This window comes from Notothenia coriiceps, unplaced genomic scaffold (genome assembly GCF_000735185.1).
Source record: "Notothenia coriiceps isolate Sejong01 unplaced genomic scaffold, NC01 NC01_scaffold00037434, whole genome shotgun sequence".
In the NCBI taxonomy this organism is placed as follows: domain Eukaryota; kingdom Metazoa; phylum Chordata; class Actinopteri; order Perciformes; family Nototheniidae; genus Notothenia; species Notothenia coriiceps.
In genome coordinates this window covers 84,902-104,679 of record NW_011370135.1, presented here as the reverse complement: position 1 = coordinate 104,679, position 19,778 = coordinate 84,902, and the positions used below count along the sequence as shown (strand labels likewise).

At 41.3% G+C, this 19,778-nt stretch overlaps 2 protein-coding genes across 2 annotated transcripts in view; one reads left to right on the top strand and one right to left on the bottom strand.

Annotated features, from left to right (window-relative positions):
* Nucleotides 1–7,127, bottom strand: part of bap1 (BRCA1 associated deubiquitinase 1) — an 11,592-nt gene extending 4,465 nt beyond the window's left edge. Inside the window, exons 1-11 of the mRNA XM_010797000.1 lie at nucleotides 6,950–7,127; nucleotides 5,900–5,929; nucleotides 5,705–5,759; nucleotides 5,363–5,495; nucleotides 4,187–4,306; nucleotides 3,748–3,809; nucleotides 3,461–3,603; nucleotides 3,040–3,118; nucleotides 2,821–2,944; nucleotides 2,454–2,574; nucleotides 2,157–2,346 (exon numbers count right to left, since the gene is read on the bottom strand). Of these exons, the coding sequence (XP_010795302.1) occupies nucleotides 2,157–2,346; nucleotides 2,454–2,574; nucleotides 2,821–2,944; nucleotides 3,040–3,118; nucleotides 3,461–3,603; nucleotides 3,748–3,809; nucleotides 4,187–4,306; nucleotides 5,363–5,495; nucleotides 5,705–5,759; nucleotides 5,900–5,929; nucleotides 6,950–6,986 (1,094 nt within the window). The 5' untranslated portion in view covers nucleotides 6,987–7,127. The remainder of the gene's footprint in view (nucleotides 1–2,156; nucleotides 2,347–2,453; nucleotides 2,575–2,820; nucleotides 2,945–3,039; nucleotides 3,119–3,460; nucleotides 3,604–3,747; nucleotides 3,810–4,186; nucleotides 4,307–5,362; nucleotides 5,496–5,704; nucleotides 5,760–5,899; nucleotides 5,930–6,949) is intronic.
* Nucleotides 7,128–7,698: 571 nt separating this feature from the next.
* Nucleotides 7,699–19,704, top strand: rad54l2 (RAD54 like 2). The gene is made up of 22 exons (XM_010796999.1): nucleotides 7,699–7,831; nucleotides 9,128–9,329; nucleotides 9,605–9,914; nucleotides 9,999–10,129; nucleotides 10,226–10,366; nucleotides 10,481–10,707; nucleotides 11,452–11,634; nucleotides 11,761–11,894; nucleotides 11,982–12,178; nucleotides 12,262–12,604; nucleotides 12,696–12,873; nucleotides 13,272–13,502; nucleotides 13,743–13,861; nucleotides 14,231–14,349; nucleotides 14,821–14,920; nucleotides 15,016–15,221; nucleotides 15,608–15,777; nucleotides 16,034–16,230; nucleotides 16,479–16,663; nucleotides 16,813–16,902; nucleotides 16,992–17,084; nucleotides 17,575–19,704. The coding sequence occupies exons 2-22, from the start codon at nucleotides 9,179–9,181 to the stop codon at nucleotides 18,588–18,590; spliced, it is 4,521 nt and encodes a 1,506-aa protein (XP_010795301.1). The 5' UTR covers nucleotides 7,699–7,831; nucleotides 9,128–9,178; the 3' UTR covers nucleotides 18,591–19,704.
* Nucleotides 19,705–19,778: the final 74 nt, after the last annotated feature.

Below are 19,778 nucleotides of genomic sequence, written 5' to 3'. Positions count from 1 at the left end.
TAAATAAAAAAATAACCTTAAGGGACACCTTGAATGCTTTTTTTCCTCTTAATGCATTGCATAAAGATCGGATCGGGAAAAATCGGTATCGGCAAATTGTCAAAATCAAATGATCGGAATCGGATCGGGAGCAAAAAAAGGTGATCGGGACATCCCTATCTATAACTACTGTCACTTTTCACATTGAACATGTGCTCTTTTATTACCGTAATTTTCGGACTATAAGCCGCACCTGAATATAAGCCGCAGCAGCGGCATACCACTCTCGGTTCCACTTTTACTTTTGCGCGCTACCTGTCTCACTCTTTTCCGGCCTCCAGCTTTTCCTGCTGGAACCCGCCGCTTAAAGGTGGGGGTCCGCGGACCGGCCATAGAGCTCATAGAGTTAAAGGTGTTGGCCGTTAGCTGTAAAATCCATAGATTAGCAGCACCGTTATATAAGCCGCAGCGTCGAAAAATAGGGAAAAAGGCGCGGCTTATAGTCCGAAAATTACGGTAAATAAACTAAACGCTTTCATTTTAAGTTGTGAGTTTAGTGTTTTTGACCCTAAGAAACACTGATGCATTAATCAATAACAATAATCCACAGCTCCTCTCTCTGCTCCAGAGGATTTAAAAAACATATATCCCAATGCCACAAAAATGCATCAGTGACGTGGTTGAAATCTTGTCTCCAGAAAACAAAAAACTGAAACAAGCAGTATCAGTGACTGTGTGTTTGATGTGGCTCTTTGCAGTAACATAGACAAAATGTGGCTCTTAACCTCTGACTNCCCCCGCTCAGGCAGCACCCCCCCAGGGCAGTACACCTAGGGGAAACACTGCAATGACAATAAAAGGCTTTAACTTAACTTGTAACTTTAATGAGCAATGGAGAGTGATTGAGCCTCAGAAAGCTGGATAGGGAGAATCATTCTTTATTCATACAGAAGTGAGAGAAGCAACACACGCAGTGACTGTCCCTAGGTCAGATCTGAGAGACAGAAAGAAATGTGTGACTTCCGGAGCTGTTCGGAGTGTGGAATAGTAATCTTCTCACATAACAATGTAACACCTGCCTGTTATAGCGAGCGGAGATAGGGTGTCGTATGCTGTGAACATTAAAGCCTCGATACATTCCATTGAGTTGTCTTGACAAGACTAGAAAGATCTCAGGAGGAGTGTATGGCTCAGTGGCTTAGTGCACTGGTCTTCAGATCAAGGGGGTTACTGGTTCAATCCCCATGTCGTTGTGTGCTTGGGAAAGACACTTCACTCCTGTAGGGATTGCCCACTGTATTAAGTGCATGTAAGTCGCTTTGGGTAAAAGCGTCTAACAAGTGACATGTAATGTAATAAAATGCAAATATTTAAATCATGTATTTTTCTTTAGAAATGATACAGGGCAATGTGAAATACATATTTTTAAAAAAAACTGCTGTTGGTCCAGCACTCAACAAGAGCTAAAAATATTTAGTAAATTGGGGAAATCAAAAGATAAATAATCAGCAACTATTCCAAAATCTAATTAATTTCAAAGCAAAACCGAATGAATACTCTGGGGACTTATGATGAACATTTGTCTCCCCTATTTTCCGGATCTTGTGAAGCAGCAATAATGAGAAAGATAATTGGTATTATAACTGATGATGAAAATAATCATTAGTTGCAGCTCTGAAACCCTAAGTGCACATTAGGACCAAAGCGTCTGAAAAAGATCTTTAGAGGCCTATATTGGTGGAGAAAGTGAACAACACCAGTTACAAACCTGCTCAAAGATTGTTGGTTAACCCCGTCAGAGACTTTAGGACTCAGCCTATCATAACAACCTAATAAGGCTGTCCAGCAACATCATCTCTGACCCAAACCATGTTCTGAACAGCGAATATGAACTGCTACCTTTGAATCGGAGATACGGGGTCCCGCCATACAATAAAGTCAGACTGAAGCATCCTTTGTGCATCAGTCAACCCTCACAGTAAATACAGAGCAAATGCACGCTAAAGGGTCTTTGAGCATGTTTTCTCTCAGTGATTGTGCTGTTATGTTAAAAAAAAAAGTCATGTATTGTGTCTTGATATTTGTCCATGTTGATGTTACACATGGAGCTGCTGTGATGCAGGTCACATTTCAGACTTTATCTGACCATTAAAGTATTATCGTATCGTATACGATGCTCCCGTCCTCTCACCTGCATTGGAGACTTGGCATAGTTGTGGTTGTCCAGGAAGGCCGGCAGCCGCTGAGCGACGGGGTTGGGACTGGTGACCCCTCCTCCTGAGGGGGCTGCAGGTTTACCCATGACCTTAGCGGTTCCTGAAGGGTTAGCAGCATCTTTAGACCGAGCTCCAGACTCATTAACTGAATCTAAAATGAGGGTAATTGTTTTACAGTTGAATGTTTATAATGAGCCCCTACACCATTTACAAGATGTGCTTTAACAAACACTCGGGGAATAAAGCGGATATAAGTACCCGGATCAGCCCCCTGGGATGTTACTGGCTCTGCATCTGACTCTTTCTTGATCGCAGCGGTGCCATCGTCGTCCTGCTGCTTCTTGTCTTGTGCAAGATCAGGCTGATTGAGCCGGATCATCTGAAGACAACATACGAAATACATTTTAAACATATTCAACAAGGTCAGTAGACATGACAGAGGAGCTCCTGCTAGCCCACATACCGCCTTTACAGAGTATCACTTGGACAAAGACAAAGAATATTAGGAACATTAAATTAGGACTTTAAAAAAAGTGTCAAATACGACATGCTAAAGCAGAGGTTATAACAATACATCCAAGTTTATTCATGTTAGCCTCTGATGAGACTTGCAGCAGTCCCTGACCTTCTGCAGACCCTCCAGAACAGTCTGTCGATTCCTCTTAAGAATTTCAAGTTTGGACTCGTACTTCATCCTGCGGTCAGGCACCACTGCCATCAGGTTGAAGCGAATGTCATGGTACGGCTCACTGAGAAAGAGCAGAGCAGCAGCATGAGAATGAAGCCCTGGAGGTGTGTGTAGAAGGTGAATAATCACTGCTCGGCTAACGGGCTCTGGACTCACCCGGCAGTGGCCAGTCCAATCCTCTCCATGATGACCCGCCGAGCTTTATCGGTCCATTCCTCCTCCTCTCCCCAGGGCCCTACAACAGAGAGAAATATTATACTAACTTTAGGAAGCAAAATCCCAAACATTAAATGTATTAACATATTTTATAGCAGATTTGTCATAAAGCTGTTTTATCCAGTGAGGAATTAGTCCTTATTTTTTGGATACTGACGTGGTTTAAATTATGATAAAACAAAAATAAGTGAAGTAAATACTTTTTTTAGAGAATTAATCGGACAAATTATTCTAGGAAATTCTGTTTAAACCATATGCATACCTTTTAATACAACATTCAGTGGTTCCACTGCAGCTAAACTGCTTTAAATCAGTGTGAAAAGAACAGGACTTCTGTATTTCTGTCACTGTTTACTCTCACCGTGATCAATGGGGTAAGCTTTTAGTCCATCAAGCTCAAAGAGGCGGTCTTTGATGGGCACATAGCTAACGAAGTGGAAGGCCTCCATGGTCCGCACTGCACTGATCCCATTCTGTTTCTCCGGTAAGTGCCTGGGCTCCGGTCTCCATAGAAACACAGAAAGAGAGCTTAAGAAACTGACACATCTTCCACAGTATGGTAGACCAATCACAGGCCATTTTTCTCTCTCACACAATCAGCGACACCTGAACATTTCAAAAGGAACCTCTGACTGAGACCTGACCTACCTGGCATGGCTGTTATGTGCTCTGGCAAGCTCTGGGGCATTTCCAATTGCGTAGCCTTTACTCTGCAAAAAGAAATATAAAGTTAAACATGACAGTAGGAGAGTAGGAAGAAGAGGTGGAGAGAGCAAAAGTTGAAAAACGGTCATGCCAGTCAAGACCTTTGAAATTGAGAAAGAAGGAATATTTTAACAAGAGTGATTTAAATTGTTGAGAGATTCAGAAACTAGGTAAATGTATTTAACAAGATATTTTTGGTCATAGAATTGACTCTGTTCCTATAATACTGTATATTAAGTTGTGGTTTGTCAACTTACTTTTAGGAATAACAGTAAAATCCAAAACAAATCCGAGAGCTGAAAGCTCTAAATATAAAGCACCACATGAAATGACACTTAACATAACAGATACTGTTTATGAGTGGGCGTGAGAAACATCTTACCTCTGGACTAAAGCCTTTGGTGAAAGCCTTCATGCGACTAATGGTGGTGCCGAGCTCAACGCCACTGCAGTTCAGAAGCACGCTCAACAAAGCGTGGGTGGCACATGAATTTGGTATCAGCTAGACAAAAAAAGACAAGAATAAACAATAGTCAAATTAAGAATATGCATGTAATTAACAATGAGACAGGGCATTGCTACAATCAATGACGTTATAGGTTAGGGTTGTGAATTCCTGGATGTCTTAGCAGTACTTTGGATGTTTGATCCCACTGTGCATTCATTACATTTGATTTACTTATGACATGTTATACATTACATAACAATTGTCTCCACATTTGTCCTAACTCACAAAAGAACCTTGATCAACCGGCTACAAAAATTGAAGAAAAATGTTCATATGATTTATTAAAATAATACTTGCATTTAGAGATGTCCCGATCCAATCACGTGATCGGGGATCGGAGCCGATCACGTGATTTTCAAAAGATCGGAATCGGGAGGAAAAAAATCGGGGATCGGGATTTTTTTTTTATTATAAATACTTTTTTTTAAATTTTGTATTCAATGTTACAAAACAAAAATGACCATGTTCAAGTCTTAAAGTCATTCTGAGGCCTTATTTTTGGTTTCAAATGACAGAACATCATGTATGTGTTGCTTCTTTGGGGCTTGTTTTCATAGACCTGGTTGCTTATTTCTCTCAAATCTGGCAACAGAGTGGGCAGGGTGCAGTGTCTAATTGTAGCAGTAAGCTAACGAGTACTGAAAGCTTTATTTTGTTTTGATCCAATGCTGCACAACTGAACTGATCCAATGCTGCTGTGAAAGAAAGAAGCTATATCCATGTTGGATAGAATATCCAATTTAAATTAAAAAAATAACCTTAAGGGACAACTTGAATGCTTTTTTTCTTTTTTTTTCTCTTAATGCATTGCATAAAGATCGGATCGGGAAAAATCTGTATCGGCAAATTGTCAAAATCAAATGATCGGAATCGGATCGGGAGCAAAAAAAGGTGATCGGGACATCCCTACTTGCATTTACTTAATTGGCAGAACTAATACTGAAGATTTTAGGATTTCAAATACAGGCCAGTGGCTCACTAATAAGAAGACTTCATATACCAGGAAAAACAACAGGAACTACCAACATGTATGATCACGGAAACACTTACCTGGTGAGCAAAGAACATATCATTCACAATGTCCTCGTCAATGACAGAGGTCTCATCCACCAAAGTGTTAACTTTCCTCCTGGATCGACGTTCCTCAATCCACTTGAACAAGAAGATGAAGCCATAGACAGGACTGCAAGAAATAAAAAACGTTTCACATGGTGTTGCTACAGTCCGAAGATAAACGCTGTTTAAATCAAGACATGAAACTTGGAATAGCCACATGTCTACATGTCAGATTTTTATATTTGTGTCTCTCTTTCTGTCTGTGGACAGTTTTTGTCAATCGTTGCTCTTCACCAAACCTATTTGAATAGAACGGATTGGTAACAGAAAACATACCTTGGACACTTGCTTTGCAGATCATAGATTTCCTCTACTTGGACACCCTTGACCCCTGGAAAACACAAACAACCACACAAAGGGAAACCTTTGAATTGGATTGAATAGCCCCTTGAATGGAACTAGTTCTTGTAAACATGACTATTCACATGAAAGCGACATAAGATATCCGGCTACTGTAAATGAGCTACTCACCAAAATCTTCAACCAGCAAAGTGAAGAGTCCTGAAATCAAAAAAAACATTGTATTGTTTATTTTAGAGTAAAACAAATGTAAAGTATTTTTTCTTTTAATGCATTTTCTTTGACGATCCGTCTTACATAAAACATATAGGTAATCGTGTAGTCTTAGTCTAAGCTAAGGCACTTTCCTCCTTTTTCTGTGTTTAATAGACATTTCTAAAGACACTGGGTAACAAGCCCTAAAATGTGAATCTCCATCTGATTGGAACAACCTGCCCAGTTAAATAACTCTAGATCCATTATCTTCTTTTATCTTGTTGTGGATTTGTCTTACTTATCTTCAAGACAATATATATATTCATATAATGAATATGGCTTCGTTCATGACAGTGCACATGTAATGTATGTATTGAGGCTTTTGTCTGCGTATGTGCACTTGTTTTATTTTAAGATAAGATAAGATAAGATGGACTTTTACTAATCCCCGTGGGGAAATTCAGTAGTTTAACAGCAACAGGGTACGATTGAAAAACAGGACAGCACAGATTCACACAGATTAATAAAAGTAAGGATAAAATCAAAAATGGTAAATAACTATAAAATAAGAAATGAATTAAAATGAACATATACATATTTAGTCATGTGTACATATTATATACTGTATTATCTGGATATTAATGTTAAGGATCCCTTTGTAGACCAAAATGGCTTAAAATGGTGAAACAAAATGGTTAAACAAAATGCTTAAAGATTTCTAATAACAAGTCGAAAATGATTTGGATTCAGTCACATAGAATAACCCCCAAAAACGAATAAAAGGTGAAGTTTAATATTTGTTCTCATAACGTTAACTTGCTCCTCATATTTATCCTTTGGAAAGTCAATAAAGTGAAGCAACATGCACAACACAATACACAAACATCTTTTATTTTACTATGTTTTAAGCTTGTAATGCATTTTAAGTTGTTCTCTAATGTCAGTGAAGCTGTTGAAGAAGCTGAAGTGTCCCTCTGGTTTAGTGTTGAAGCTAACGACAGCTAGCTGTGTTTCGAGCTGTCTCACCTGGATCACTCTCCAGCTCCAGCCAGCCTTTGTTCATCTTCCTCTGTGTGCACAGCAGACTATTATTTACGATGTTTTCCAGTCCATGTCCGAGAGAGGGGTAATAACAACCTTAAACGATAATCCGGTATCCATTCACGAGACAACTGTGGAGCTCAAGATAAACACAATAGACAGAATTGGCCGCCTACAATCTACGTCATCAAGAAACGACGGGAGTCACACACAACACAGCCCCCCTGCAACTTCCTGTAGTCAGAACTACAAAACTGATAACATCGGAACATTATTTTTAACAATGAATGGTGTACACAAATATTAAAAGTAGGTTAAACGATGAGATATGTTTTTAGTTATTCATCAAATCACGATTTAGTGTCGGGGATTGGTGTCAGGGCATACACAATAACAAATAAACACGCTGTTTTCTCATTTATATTAGAAAATAGTAAAAAAAATAAAATAAAAACAACACAGAAAATCAGGTTATTTTGTAAAAAAAAATGTTTTCAGATGTTCAGAATGTTTTGTGTTTTTAAAGATAGTTTGTGCTGTTTTTTAAATGTAATATAAGAAAGTATTCTATCAATGTAAAATGTGGCTAAAATAGTGAGACAGTTAGTCAAATGTTTTGCAATGATGGATTATTTAGGAATGTTAAATAGTAATAGCACACCGTGTTCTTCATCGGGCTTTTTAACTCCCGGAACCTTAGTTGGAGCTACCTCTACGGGAACAGTAGTGTTGGTTACACTGGAACAAATTGGAAATTAGCAACGTTTATCAGTTGATTTCATTTAAATAGGTTCTGTGGGATTAAATCGGTCTGTGGTTGTCTGAACAGCGAGGTTTCTGGAGAAGCGCAGCGCAGCCGCATGCACGGTAAGATCCTCAGCGGACCGATGTTTGTGTTCAGCTGGCGCTTCCTACCTAGCCGACAGGGAAAGCCTTGTTGTATTTCAGGCTAGCATTAGCACCGCTACCGTTATCCCTACACAATAAGATTGTTATCTTTCTAAGACAGCCCACAAAACAGTCATTTTTGCAAGGAAAGCTGTTTTTTTCCCCTGCCCAAGTTACTACCAGCCTCCCTGTTTTGCTGCCACTGTTATTGGTGAACAGTGAACTGTTCACCAATAACGTGTTTATTAGCGTTTGAATTAGCCTTTATTGTTATGCAATTAGCTAGCATATTGTTGTGCTCACTGTGTCTGACTATCATTAATATGTATATGCATTGGGTTAGTTAGCTCCTCACGCCAATCCACGATGGATGCTTGGAGTATGTCAATTCACAATCAACATGATACAATGGATATGCTGCAGAGGTAGCTTCGTGCTAGCTGCATTCATCCTCAGCTCAAAACCCTTTGGGTGAAATCTCTTCTATGGGTCACTTAAACATTGCACGCTATTCATAAGATCACATACGCAATTATTCCTGTACTGTGAATTCAGATGTATGACATTCAGTGTTTGACATATGCTAATGTAAACATACTATGAGGACAGTAGGAGCCTTATTAAAGTAGCCTTATTTTTAAATACCACACAAGGGATTTACTTTAATACCATGTGAACATTTTTATGATGTATTTTGCTGACGGATATTATGTCTCACCATGTCTATCCATCTATGATATTTAGAGTCTCAATCCCTTATGACCTACTCCTAGAGAAAATAAGTGTTTAATTACAAGTATTTGTGCTTGACTGTTTGTTTTTTTACTATGTCTTTATGTATCTTGCTTGATTACAAGTTTAGATGGAACACATACTGTACATGCATATCATCCGTGTACATATTTATTTCATATGTACGATACTTTGTTTCACTCCATATATACAAATGAGTTATGTTTATTTTTGGCTTTGTTTTTATTTCATCATGAACTGGCAATAGTAACTGATATTTCACTCTGCCACATTTGTATGACTCTATGGTGCTTTCCTTCCCGTATACAAATAATAAGTAAGCTAGTGTTTACCATAAAGCATACATTGCATATCTGACCATTTCTAAATATTGGGACCTTTTTTGTAGTCTTGTTGCTAAAGAATAATTGTTAATCGATTAGTGGATTGACTGAAATTATCATTGGCAAATTGAATTGTTGATTGACAATGAAACTACATGAATCCTACGTTATGATGAGATGGTTTTTTTCTTTTTCTTAGGGCACCTAATGAAGGTGTGCAAGTAATATTTTGAGAGCCTAGTAAGACACCATGTCTGAAGAGGCAGTTTCAGAAAGTGACCTGGAGCCCAGCCTTAACAGTGAATTGGAGTATTTGGACAACGAGGAAGAGGAGGACAATGAAGACCTGGAGGACGATGAGGATGACAATGATGGAGACGATGAAGATGATGATGGTGTCGGTGAGTGACCATAAAACATTTTAAACGCAGCAATGCTAGTCTATCACACGATGACGTTTAAAGTGTGTATATGTTGTCAAGATATTGTTGTCATAGAAAACCAATCCAACGAGCAGAGAGAACTTTTTGGATAAAACGATTTCACCCCTCTTTTCTGCCAAAGAAAAACCCTGTACACAACCTAATGTAATCACATACAGGACAGAAAATACACTTGTGCTTGTTGTTAGTCTTTGAAGACATCAACTGAAATACTGTCTATTTTCTGTCTCTAGAACGGCCTGGGAGTTCACAGAGCAGGACGGAAGCCACTCAGGATGGCAGGGACTCCCCTTCAGCTACCTCCGGAGAGCCGTCCCCCGAGCCTCCGTCCCAGCCCGCGTCCCCAACCTCCCCCAGACCCTCCTCCAGACCTGCCTCTAGCTCTCCGCCTCCGACAGGCCCAGAAAACCCAAGCAAGAGCAAGCCAGCTTCCAGCAAAACAAAGAAACATAAATCCTCAAAATCATCCAAATCTTCCAAGTCCTCAAAAGGCTCCAAACTTTCAAAGCTATCGAAGCCCGTACACATGAGGAAGAATATCAGGTACGTTGATCTGTTGGGGTTTTTCGCCTCTGGTATATTACATTATGTAGCTATTTATACTGAAAATGTTCCTTATGCTAACAGAAAGATGCTGAATGAGGATCAGTTGGAGGCTGGGACCAAGGCTGCCCAACAGGAGGAGATGGACCGGCGGAAACGTCTGGAGCAGCAGAGAAAGGACTTCCCTACAGCAGCTGTCCCAGAAGCTCAGCTTGGTGACTATCCCTCTTTAGTGAAGCTACACATTCTCAGATTCAAGTTTTGTGTTTTTTATCCTGAAGTTTCCTGTTATCTTCTGATCTTTCCAATAGTGGACACTGCTTCAATTTTAGACGAAGTATCTCACTTGGTCCCTGCTCTGCTCAGCAAGCAGGATGTGATCTGTCTGGACAGCAGTGGTGATGAGGATGACATAAAGGACCCCATGCTGCCTGCACTTGACATTAGAGATGGTAAAATATATGATACTTCTGTCAAACAATGATGTTTATTTTCTCAAAGTCAATCATGACAAAGAGAATTGAGCATGCTCTCACACAGTGTTCACATCTCCTTTGACGATGTAGATATAATCGAGCTTAGTTCTGGCGATGAAGACGCCTTGCAGATAAGCAGCGAGTCGGCCGATGAGGATGCTGATGGCACCACAGAGGAAAGCAGCGGGGCGCACATCAATGACGTTTTGAATCTGCCTGATGCCCAGGGTCAAGTGCTGGTAAACATCAGTCACCCTGCAGAGGAGAAAGACATTTACCTCGCTCCACAGCTGGCCAAGGCGGTCAAACCTCACCAGGTATGCCCACCATCTCGTCGTTTCTCAAACTCTCAAAGCAATAACGCCCAGTAAGGCAAGGCAAGTTCATTTATATAGCACCTTTGAACACAAGGCAATTCAAAGTGCTTTACAAAAATGAAAGACATTAAGAGCATTACAAAACTAGTGCAGCAGAAACATATTATAAAACGGCATTTAAAAACACTCATTTAAAAGCAAAGATAATAAACCATGAATAACACAGGTACATGAATAAAAGTTACAGTGCAGTGTGATATATGAATACATCAATTAAAAGCAGCGGCAAAAAGAAAAGTCTTTAGCCTGGATTTAAAAGTAGTAAGAGTTGCAGCGGACCTGCAGGTTTCTGGGAGTTTGCTCCAGATATTTGGAGCTTAATAACTTAACGCTGCTTCTCCATGTTTAGTTCTGACTCTGGGGACAGAAAGCTGACCAGTCCCAGAAGACCTGAGGGTTCTGGATGGTTAATAATTTAGCAGGAGGTCAGAAATTTATTTTGGGCCTAAACCATTCAATGCTTTACAAACCAGCAACAGTATTTTGAAATCAATTATTTAACAGAAAGAAAGCCAGTTTAAAGACTTCAGACCAGGAGTGATGTGATCCACTTTCTTAGTGTTAGTCAGGACTCGAGCAGCGGCGTTCTCAATGAGCTGCAGCTTTCTGCATTAGGGGTTTCTAGTAACAGAAACCCCTAATCCAGACTGTTTTTTCTCAAACAGTTGTCTTCTCCTTTTTAAGGTTGGGGGAATCCGGTTTCTCTATGACAACCTCATTGAGTCCCTGGAGCGGTATAAAACGAGCAGTGGCTTTGGCTGCATCCTCGCTCACAGCATGGGGTTGGGCAAGACACTGCAGGTCATCTCCTTCACTGACATCCTACTGAAGAATACTGAGGCTCACACTGTGCTGTGCATTGTTCCTGTGAGTAATCAAAGTGTATAATGTCTTAAGATAAATACTGTTGATCACACATTCACATGTCCTGAACTCACTATGTTATTATGATTTAAAATAACCTTTAAGCCATCTTTTTTTTCTTGGTAAAAGGTGAACACACTTCAGAACTGGCTGACAGAGTTTAACCTCTGGCTCCCACCACAAGAAGCTCTTTACCCGGACACTGACCCTGCAGTCATCACAGGCCGCACCTTCAGAGTCCACATTCTCAACGATGAGCACAAGTATGTAGCATGCAATGTTCTTTGTAAGGTTAAGCATTAATTGTCAAACATTGGAGATATTAATCACGCTAACTGTGTTACCTGCAGAACCACGATGGCCCGAGCCAAAGTTGTGGAGGACTGGTCTAGAGAGGGAGGGGTGTTGCTGATGGGTTATGAGATGTACCGCCTGCTATCTATGAAGAAGAGTTTTGTGACGGGTAAGAAGAGGAAATCAAAGAAGCCAGCAGGACCAATCATCATCGACCTGGATGAAGAAGATAGACAGCAGGAACTCATGAAAGGTCAGCAGAAATCATTGGATAAAGGGAAGCAGTGGCCTGAACAAAGTTGTCTGTGTGTGCCATTAAAAACCCTGTCTTTTCAGGTATTGAAAGGGCCATAGCGCGGCCTGGCCCAGACGTGGTCATATGTGACGAGGGTCATCGAATTAAAAACTACCATGCCAGCACATCACAGGCCCTGAAGAACATCCGCTCCCGGCGCAGAGTAGTCCTGACTGGTTACCCATTGCAGAACAACCTCACTGAATACTGGTGCATGGTGGACTTCGTTAGGCCCGACTTTTTGGGAACACGTCAGGAGTTCAGCAACATGTTTGAGCGGCCCATTCTTAACGGGCAGTGCATGGACAGCACACCTCAAGATGTACGCTTGATGCGCTACCGCAGCCACGTGCTGCACAGCCTGCTGGAGGGTTTTGTCCAGAGGTAAGAAATTGAACCTTATTTATACAAAAGTATAGTGGCCCGTTTGATGCTCACCTGTTAATGTTCTATGTGGCGCTTTTCTTGGCTACAGACGAGGTCATGATGTGCTCCGAGACCAGCTCCCCTCCAAGGAGGAGCATGTGATGTTGGTGCGGCTCTCTCCCATTCAGAGGGCGCTGTATAACGAGTTCATGAAACGCTTCCGAGAAGCAGGGAACAGTGGCTGGCTCGGCCTGAACCCCCTCAAAGCCTTCTGTGTGTGCTGCAAGGTGAGACTGTTATCCTTGCTGTTTGGTAGAAACCTCTGCTTGGCAGAGCCAGCCCAATGAGGGACAATGTTCAAAAAAAGTCTTTACACTTAAAATATTATACCTTGAATTGTCTTTTATATCCATAAATACACTAAATTGCCAATCCAGTTCTGTCGTGAACGCCATATCTCAGTGATTCCTTGAGGAAAAACCAATTGAACTCAAGGATGAACTGATTAGATTTTGGTTGTCAAAGGTCAAGGTCACTGTGGCCTTACATTTTGCATGGGAATACATGAGATAGTATAACATTTTAGACAGACATCGACGTAAACTGTAACTTGCTTGGTTGTCAAACAAACACGGTGCTAATGGTTCATCAAGTAAGCCTTCCTCTTTTACTTGGATCCCTCCAGATCTGGAATCACCCAGACGTCCTCTATGAAGCCCTGCAGAAGGAGAATCAGGCCAACGAGCAGGACCTGGACCTGGACGACATCACTTCGGCGAGTAACGCCCGTTGCAATGCATCCGGTGCTGGCCTCAAAGCCAAAGTAGCCGACTCAAGCAACAGCAAAGTCAACAACACCCTGCCACTAGTCAATCACTCTCAGGAAAGAGCCAACCAAGTCATCACATATGAATGGGTATGTCATGGCAGACCATGTAAAGATTAGCTAAATGATTACTGCGGCTAAAAGATTCCTCTTGTTTTGACAGCTCTGTTTGAAAGCTCAAGCACATAGAAAACTGTTGCAATATATGACTTGTGCTGATATTTCTGCTGTGTTGTATTCTTTGTTGGCTTTGCAGGGTTTCATCCCTCCAACCCTGAAATCTCTTTTTAATTTAACAGCCTCTTCTTTCCCCCATATTGTATGTGTCAGGCAAAGGGCATAATGTCAAACTACTGCACAGGACTTCTGGAGAATTCTGCCAAGATGACGCTGCTCTTCCATTTGATTGAGGAAAGCGTACAAAAGAGAGACAAGATCTTAGTCTTCAGGTAAGACCAGCGTACATAGCGTTACACACAAATCCAGCAGTAAGCAGCTTAGAGGAGAGGTTGACTGTCTTTTCATTTCAGCTCCTTAATCAGACTGATTTGTAACTTTCAGAGCTTTATGCTAACTGTAAGAAATTAATCTTTGAATCCTCCTACGTCTTATACGATTTTCCTTGTAACAGAAATGTCACAGTTAAACCAAATTGTTAAACGAAAAGTTGTTTTGTAGCCATATGTGCATGCAGCAATTCTGTGTCATTAAAAACATCTGACTGACGGATTAATTGTTATTTCATGACTTTAACTTATTTCATAATACAGTGCCCTTTATTTTCTTAACACCTAATGTGTTTTTGCTTTGTACTCTAGTCAAAGTTTGTCCACCCTGACGGTCATTGAGGAGTTCTTAGCAAAGAGACCCATGCCAGCAGGCGTCACCCCCCCTGACACCCAGAGGCAAACCTGGGTTCGCAACCTCAATTACTACAGTGAGTCATCCAATCCCTGCCCTCTCTCCTCTCTCTCTTCCAAACCAGCAACCCTGCAGGAGTGTGCTCATCTCCACTGAAGATTCAAATGTGTCTTTATTAATTTAGTGACACTGGCTGCAATTCCTCAAATTCACCCATTTCACCATTTTTCTAGGCATACTGTGCTCTGGAAACAAGTTTAGGATTAATATGTTTTCAATTTTACATAACTGTTTGGAATTCGTCTTTTTTTGTATGTACTTTAATTCCCAAGGGATAGTGGTAAATTCCCTTTTTTATGTTTTTGTTTTAATATTTTGCCAAGCTGAATCAGTACCTCTCTAATAGGAATACAATATAAAAGATTATTCAAAGTCTCCCAGCTTTACAGTATGTTAAGTTTTCAATGTAAAGAATGCCATGATACACTGCAAGTGAAAGTGTGCTCAGGTGCTTTAGTGCTGAGAAATGATGTGTGTCTGTCTACAGGACTGGATGGGAGTACATCTGCCTCAGAAAGAGAGCGCCTTATAAATCAATTCAATGACCCAGAGAACACCGCAGCATGGGTCTTCCTACTTTCTACAAGGTATATGTCCCTGCTTTCTATTTTCTAAAGATGTGTACCTTTCCTCTGTGCACTGGCAGAAATGTTCAATCAATAATTTGGTTTGTTCCTTGCAGGGCGGGATGCTTGGGGGTAAATCTGATCGGGGCCAACCGTGTCGTTGTGTTTGATGCCTCCTGGAACCCGTGTCACGATGCTCAGGCGGTGTGTCGGGTGTACCGCTACGGTCAGAGGAAACCTTGCTTCATTTACCGCCTCGTCTGTGATTTCACCTTGGAGAAAAAGATCTATGACAGACAAGTCTCCAAACAGGGCATGTCCGGTAAGAGAACTTTACACATGTGAATCATTTGTTTGATAGAAATTGGGTTTAATTATCATTTTCACAAATGCACAGGGTCAGGCTCATGCGGAAGGGGAATAAAATAGTAAGCTGAAAACACAGAACAACTATAAATGCCAGCTATAACATGTTAGAGTGCAGTCAATAAGATGGACACGGGAAAGCTTCACTTTTACCTATTGGTATTTTATTTGAAGGCTTCATTTCACTAGTAACTATTAAACAAATATTGATATTTATTGTGTTATTGTCCCTTATGCAAGCACTATTAAGACATACTCAAGCAGATCTGATGTGTGCCGTATTTAACATCTACATAAATATGATCAAGTCTTAAGAAGCTGTTTTTCTGCGTTTGTTTAAAGACCGTGTGGTTGACGACCTGAACCCAGTGCTGAACTTCACCCGTAAGGAAGTGGAGTCGCTGCTGCATTTTGTGGAAGAAGAACCTGATCAAAGCCCTCATCACATGGGGGATGAGTTTGAAGCTGTGATGCAAAACGCTTGTCAGCTTTACCCACACCTCATCTCCAAGGTACAGCTGCATGATGGTCTTACCTTTGAGTCCAAACTCTGCAAGAAAGGCCGTTTTTTAGGTTTGGTGTTTAAATGAAGGTATGAGATAACTGAGCTCAAACTCACTCAAGTATTGTCCTTGCGTGGGACTTTTTTGTATATGTTGACTTTATGCCCAGTGGTCTTGGGCTGCACAGTACAACAACATTTTATGTAGAATCAGATCCAACAGATGATCGGTAATTGAATTTCCCTATTTCCATGTATCTCCTCAGCAACCTTTTCATCACGAATCTCTGCTGGTGGACCGGAAAGAGTCGAAACTGACCAAAGCAGAGAAGAGAGCGGCCAAGAAGAGCTATGAGGATGAGAAACGAGCCTCTGTGCCCTACTCTCGCCCCTCATACGCCCCTTATTACCCAACGAGTGATCAGACACTCACAAACATACCGGCATTTACCCAACGCGGCTGGTGAGTTTTGGATCATTGTTCATTTACATTTTCCTCCACCAAAATATATGAGTCATCCACCTCAAATCTGAAAATGAGTGTCTGCCATCCTTACTGGCAAAAACACGACCAAAAATAAAACCGCCATTACATTTATATGTTTGAGGTTGTAACTTTTTGTGAGTCCATCGTCTTTCTCTCATGAATTTCCATTAGACGGGACACAATTGTTTGTGAGCATCTCATGAATTCAGCCCTCATATTTTCAGGCGTGCCATGGTGCGGCCGGATGACAAGCCTGTGGCAAGTGTTAGACCCATCCAGTCAACCCCAATTCCCATGATGCCCCGCCAGGCCGGCATGGGCATGTCTGGCTCCAGCTCTGTGGGCAGCCTGCCTGTCAACTTCTTGCAGAAAGCTGGAGTTTATGTGCAAAGGATTACCACCACAACTGGTATGTATAATCTCAGTTAATGATTAAATCGCACAACAACTCCCAAATGTTACAACCTTTTAGTATTTAAAGATAAAAAAAAAACATTAATTATGTTTTGTGACTGTAGACTTTGTGACTAATGTAGGCCATTTTGTCCAAATCTACAGATATTGTAATCCCAGGATCCAACAGCACAACAGACGTTCAAGCTAGAATTTCTGCAGGAGAGAGCATCCATGTGATCAGAGGATCAAAAGGTAGTTGCAACAAAGAATACATTTTCTCCTTTTTATAAAAAAATATTTTGAGTGATTTACTCCATCTATTGATATTTTCTAAAACACAGGTACCTACATTAGGACAAATGATGGAAGGATTTTTGCTATTCGATCTGGAAAAATCACTAGGCAAGCTGTTGGGGGCTCTGCTGCCTCAAGAGGTACAAACACATATTTATTATTCTTGGTTCTCACACAATGTTAATTTGCCATGATAAATACTATACAACCAGAGTTGTATACTGTCTTCTGTGGCTCTATACATGGCCTTATACAAATCAATTAAAAGGTAGCTGCCTATTTTGTCTTGTTACTATCAGCAGATGGATGTGTTAGTAGTTGAGCTTTTAAATTATGCTAAAAAAAGTCCCTTTCCATCATTGTTTGCTTTAACCCCACAAACAGACCATGCAAACGGAGCTAATGTTTAAATCCTAAGTATGACAAATAAGACATTTTAAAGGGAAAAAAATAAAAGGAATCAGAGTTTATACTTGTTCCCATGATTTGGCTATTAGTTTCTATTAACTGTGCAAATAAATATATAAATATAATTGGGCTACACCATCTTATTTCCACGACCCTGTAGGACACTGTACGTCTATCCTGACATTTCATGGCTGCATTGCTCTCTCCCCCCCCACCCCACAGACATCCAGGGCTCCCATATCAATGCGCTCAGTAACGGCTGTTTGTCGCCTGCGGATCATCAGCAGGGCTCTCCCAGCGAGGATGGGCGGCCGTCCTCTCCCTTGAGCTCGGAGATCCTCAGAGAGCTCAGCCGCTACACTTCATCCACAGGAGATGCCAATGCCGGCAGTGGGAATGAGTTACCGTCAGAAATGTTGGCATTACCAGCGGGTGATGAAGGAAGTTCGCAATACAACCAGAGCGGTGATCTGAGCAGGCAACTCGGTGAAGACCTCTTGAGCTCCGCTTTAGAGATGCGTGGCAGCAAGCGCAGAAGCACTGAGAGCCAGGGCAACACACCGATAGGAGGCAAACGCTCTTCTTCTGCTGCATCACGTTACCCCGGACTGTCCATGGGCTCCAGTGGGCTCAGTTTCCCCCCCGGTGGTCTGAACTCCTCCTCCCTGCTGGGGAACATGGGTCACATGAATCACCCTCTTCTAATGGGTGGTAGTGGAGGGTCTTCATTCCTTCAGGCTCCAGGACAAACCCTGGCTGACCTACAGACCATGTTCACCTCTGCAGGCTCGGACCTACTGAGACAGCCGTCCACAGGGAACGGACACCTGCCCACCCCCTCCTCCTCGTCCTCCTCTATGTCTCCCGTTTACTCCTCTGCTTCGGCCACCATCCCTATGTCATCTACACCCTCGACAGCGACTTCCTCCTCCCTGGCTTCAGGTTCTCTGCCTCCCTACCTGATGAATCCCAACATGGCCGACCTGCTCTCGTCAGGCTTCCCCCTCAACTACAGTCAGTCGCTGCTCTCTGACTCCAGGATGTTCTCCAGCCCTCTCCTTTCAGGGGGATTTCAAACGCCCAACTCCAGCTCTAACACATCCAGTTTCCTCTCCCATTTCAACAACCCAACTTCCAGCCTTTTGGGGGCAGCTCTCACCCAACCCGACATACATCAGAGTACGGAGAACGGCGGCAGTAGTTCTGATGACGATGTTATTGAGGTGACAGGACAGTAGAGACCTAAGAAGCCCTGGAGATGCAGTTTCACACATAAAACAGTTTAATCTTTTAAAGTTTTAAAACTAGATTGACTGTTATAGTATCTACCCGATTTGTAGGAACTGATGATTGATAGACAGGCGTATTGGCATACTCTGAATATGTAATTACATCATAAAGAAGACAGAAAGGGAAATTCCACAATGATGACTTAACTGGTCATCTAGATTTTAAATGCACAAATAAATACAACTTTTCAGGAACTAAAAAGATAATTGTTAATCCAAAACAACAACTTAGAATTTGGAAAAGCTTGTGATAAGTTAAATGTGTTTCAAGCCCTTTAAATCAGTTTTACATAATCACCAGTGAAGTGAACTGTAATACCATTCCTAATGGTCTCATGAAACTATACACAAACACACACACACACACACACAGATTCTCACCTGCAAGGAGAACTTGTACCTCAATGACTTTTCGAAGTCAGAGTAACATCCTTATGCTGAATATCTGGGACTTGTTCAGCTGAAGCATCAGAGCAGTGGGATCAGAACTTTGTCGTTTGGGGACCAGCTGAATCTTTCCGAGGCTTTCTAGCCTCACCTGCTACACTTTAAAGCGAGGCCTCGTCTTTCCTTTATTTTTATTTCCCCTGAGTTCAGAACAAGTCGTGATGAAAACAGTTTCATGTCCGATTGCCTCATGATATATTGCTGTGAAACAGTCTAGTACAAACCAAAATTTGACTTACTGTTCCACATGTCAGCAGTACTCACCTGCTGAACACGTATAATAACACAATCATTTTCTTTCAGCACAGTTTCCTTTCTAGTAAACAATACTAGAAAGTTAAAAAGTACAAATAACTCACAATGGCCACAGAACGTGGGCTTAATGTTTTTAAAAATCCTACTAAGCTTACCTTTTAACCCAGAAATCTTAGGCTCTCTGAGAATACTTTACTCTTTAGCAATTTGATAGGCGTTGTAGCATCCTCTATTGAAAGGATATTATGTGTGATACTATAACTGAATATGTTGATACTTTGTATATAGCAGTCATTATCATTGTTTATATTGCAAGTCAATAATGTGCAGTGTGTAGATTTTGGTTGTAGGGAGAGGTTTTATTATTACAATCATGATGATAACCATGCTCTTCCATTTATGCTGAGGAAACACATTTACGTTCAACTTTATAAT

Excerpts from the sequence above, each read along its gene's own strand:
- rad54l2 (XM_010796999.1), top strand. The coding sequence starts at position 9,179 with ATGTCTGAAGAGGCAGTTTCAGAAAGTGACCTGGAGCCCAGCCTTAAC. Across the intron at positions 9,915-9,998 it reads CACATGAGGAAGAATATCAG|AAAGATGCTGAATGAGGATC; the intron begins GTACGTTGATCT and ends TTATGCTAACAG. Across the intron at positions 15,778-16,033 it reads ACCCACACCTCATCTCCAAG|CAACCTTTTCATCACGAATC; the intron begins GTACAGCTGCAT and ends GTATCTCCTCAG.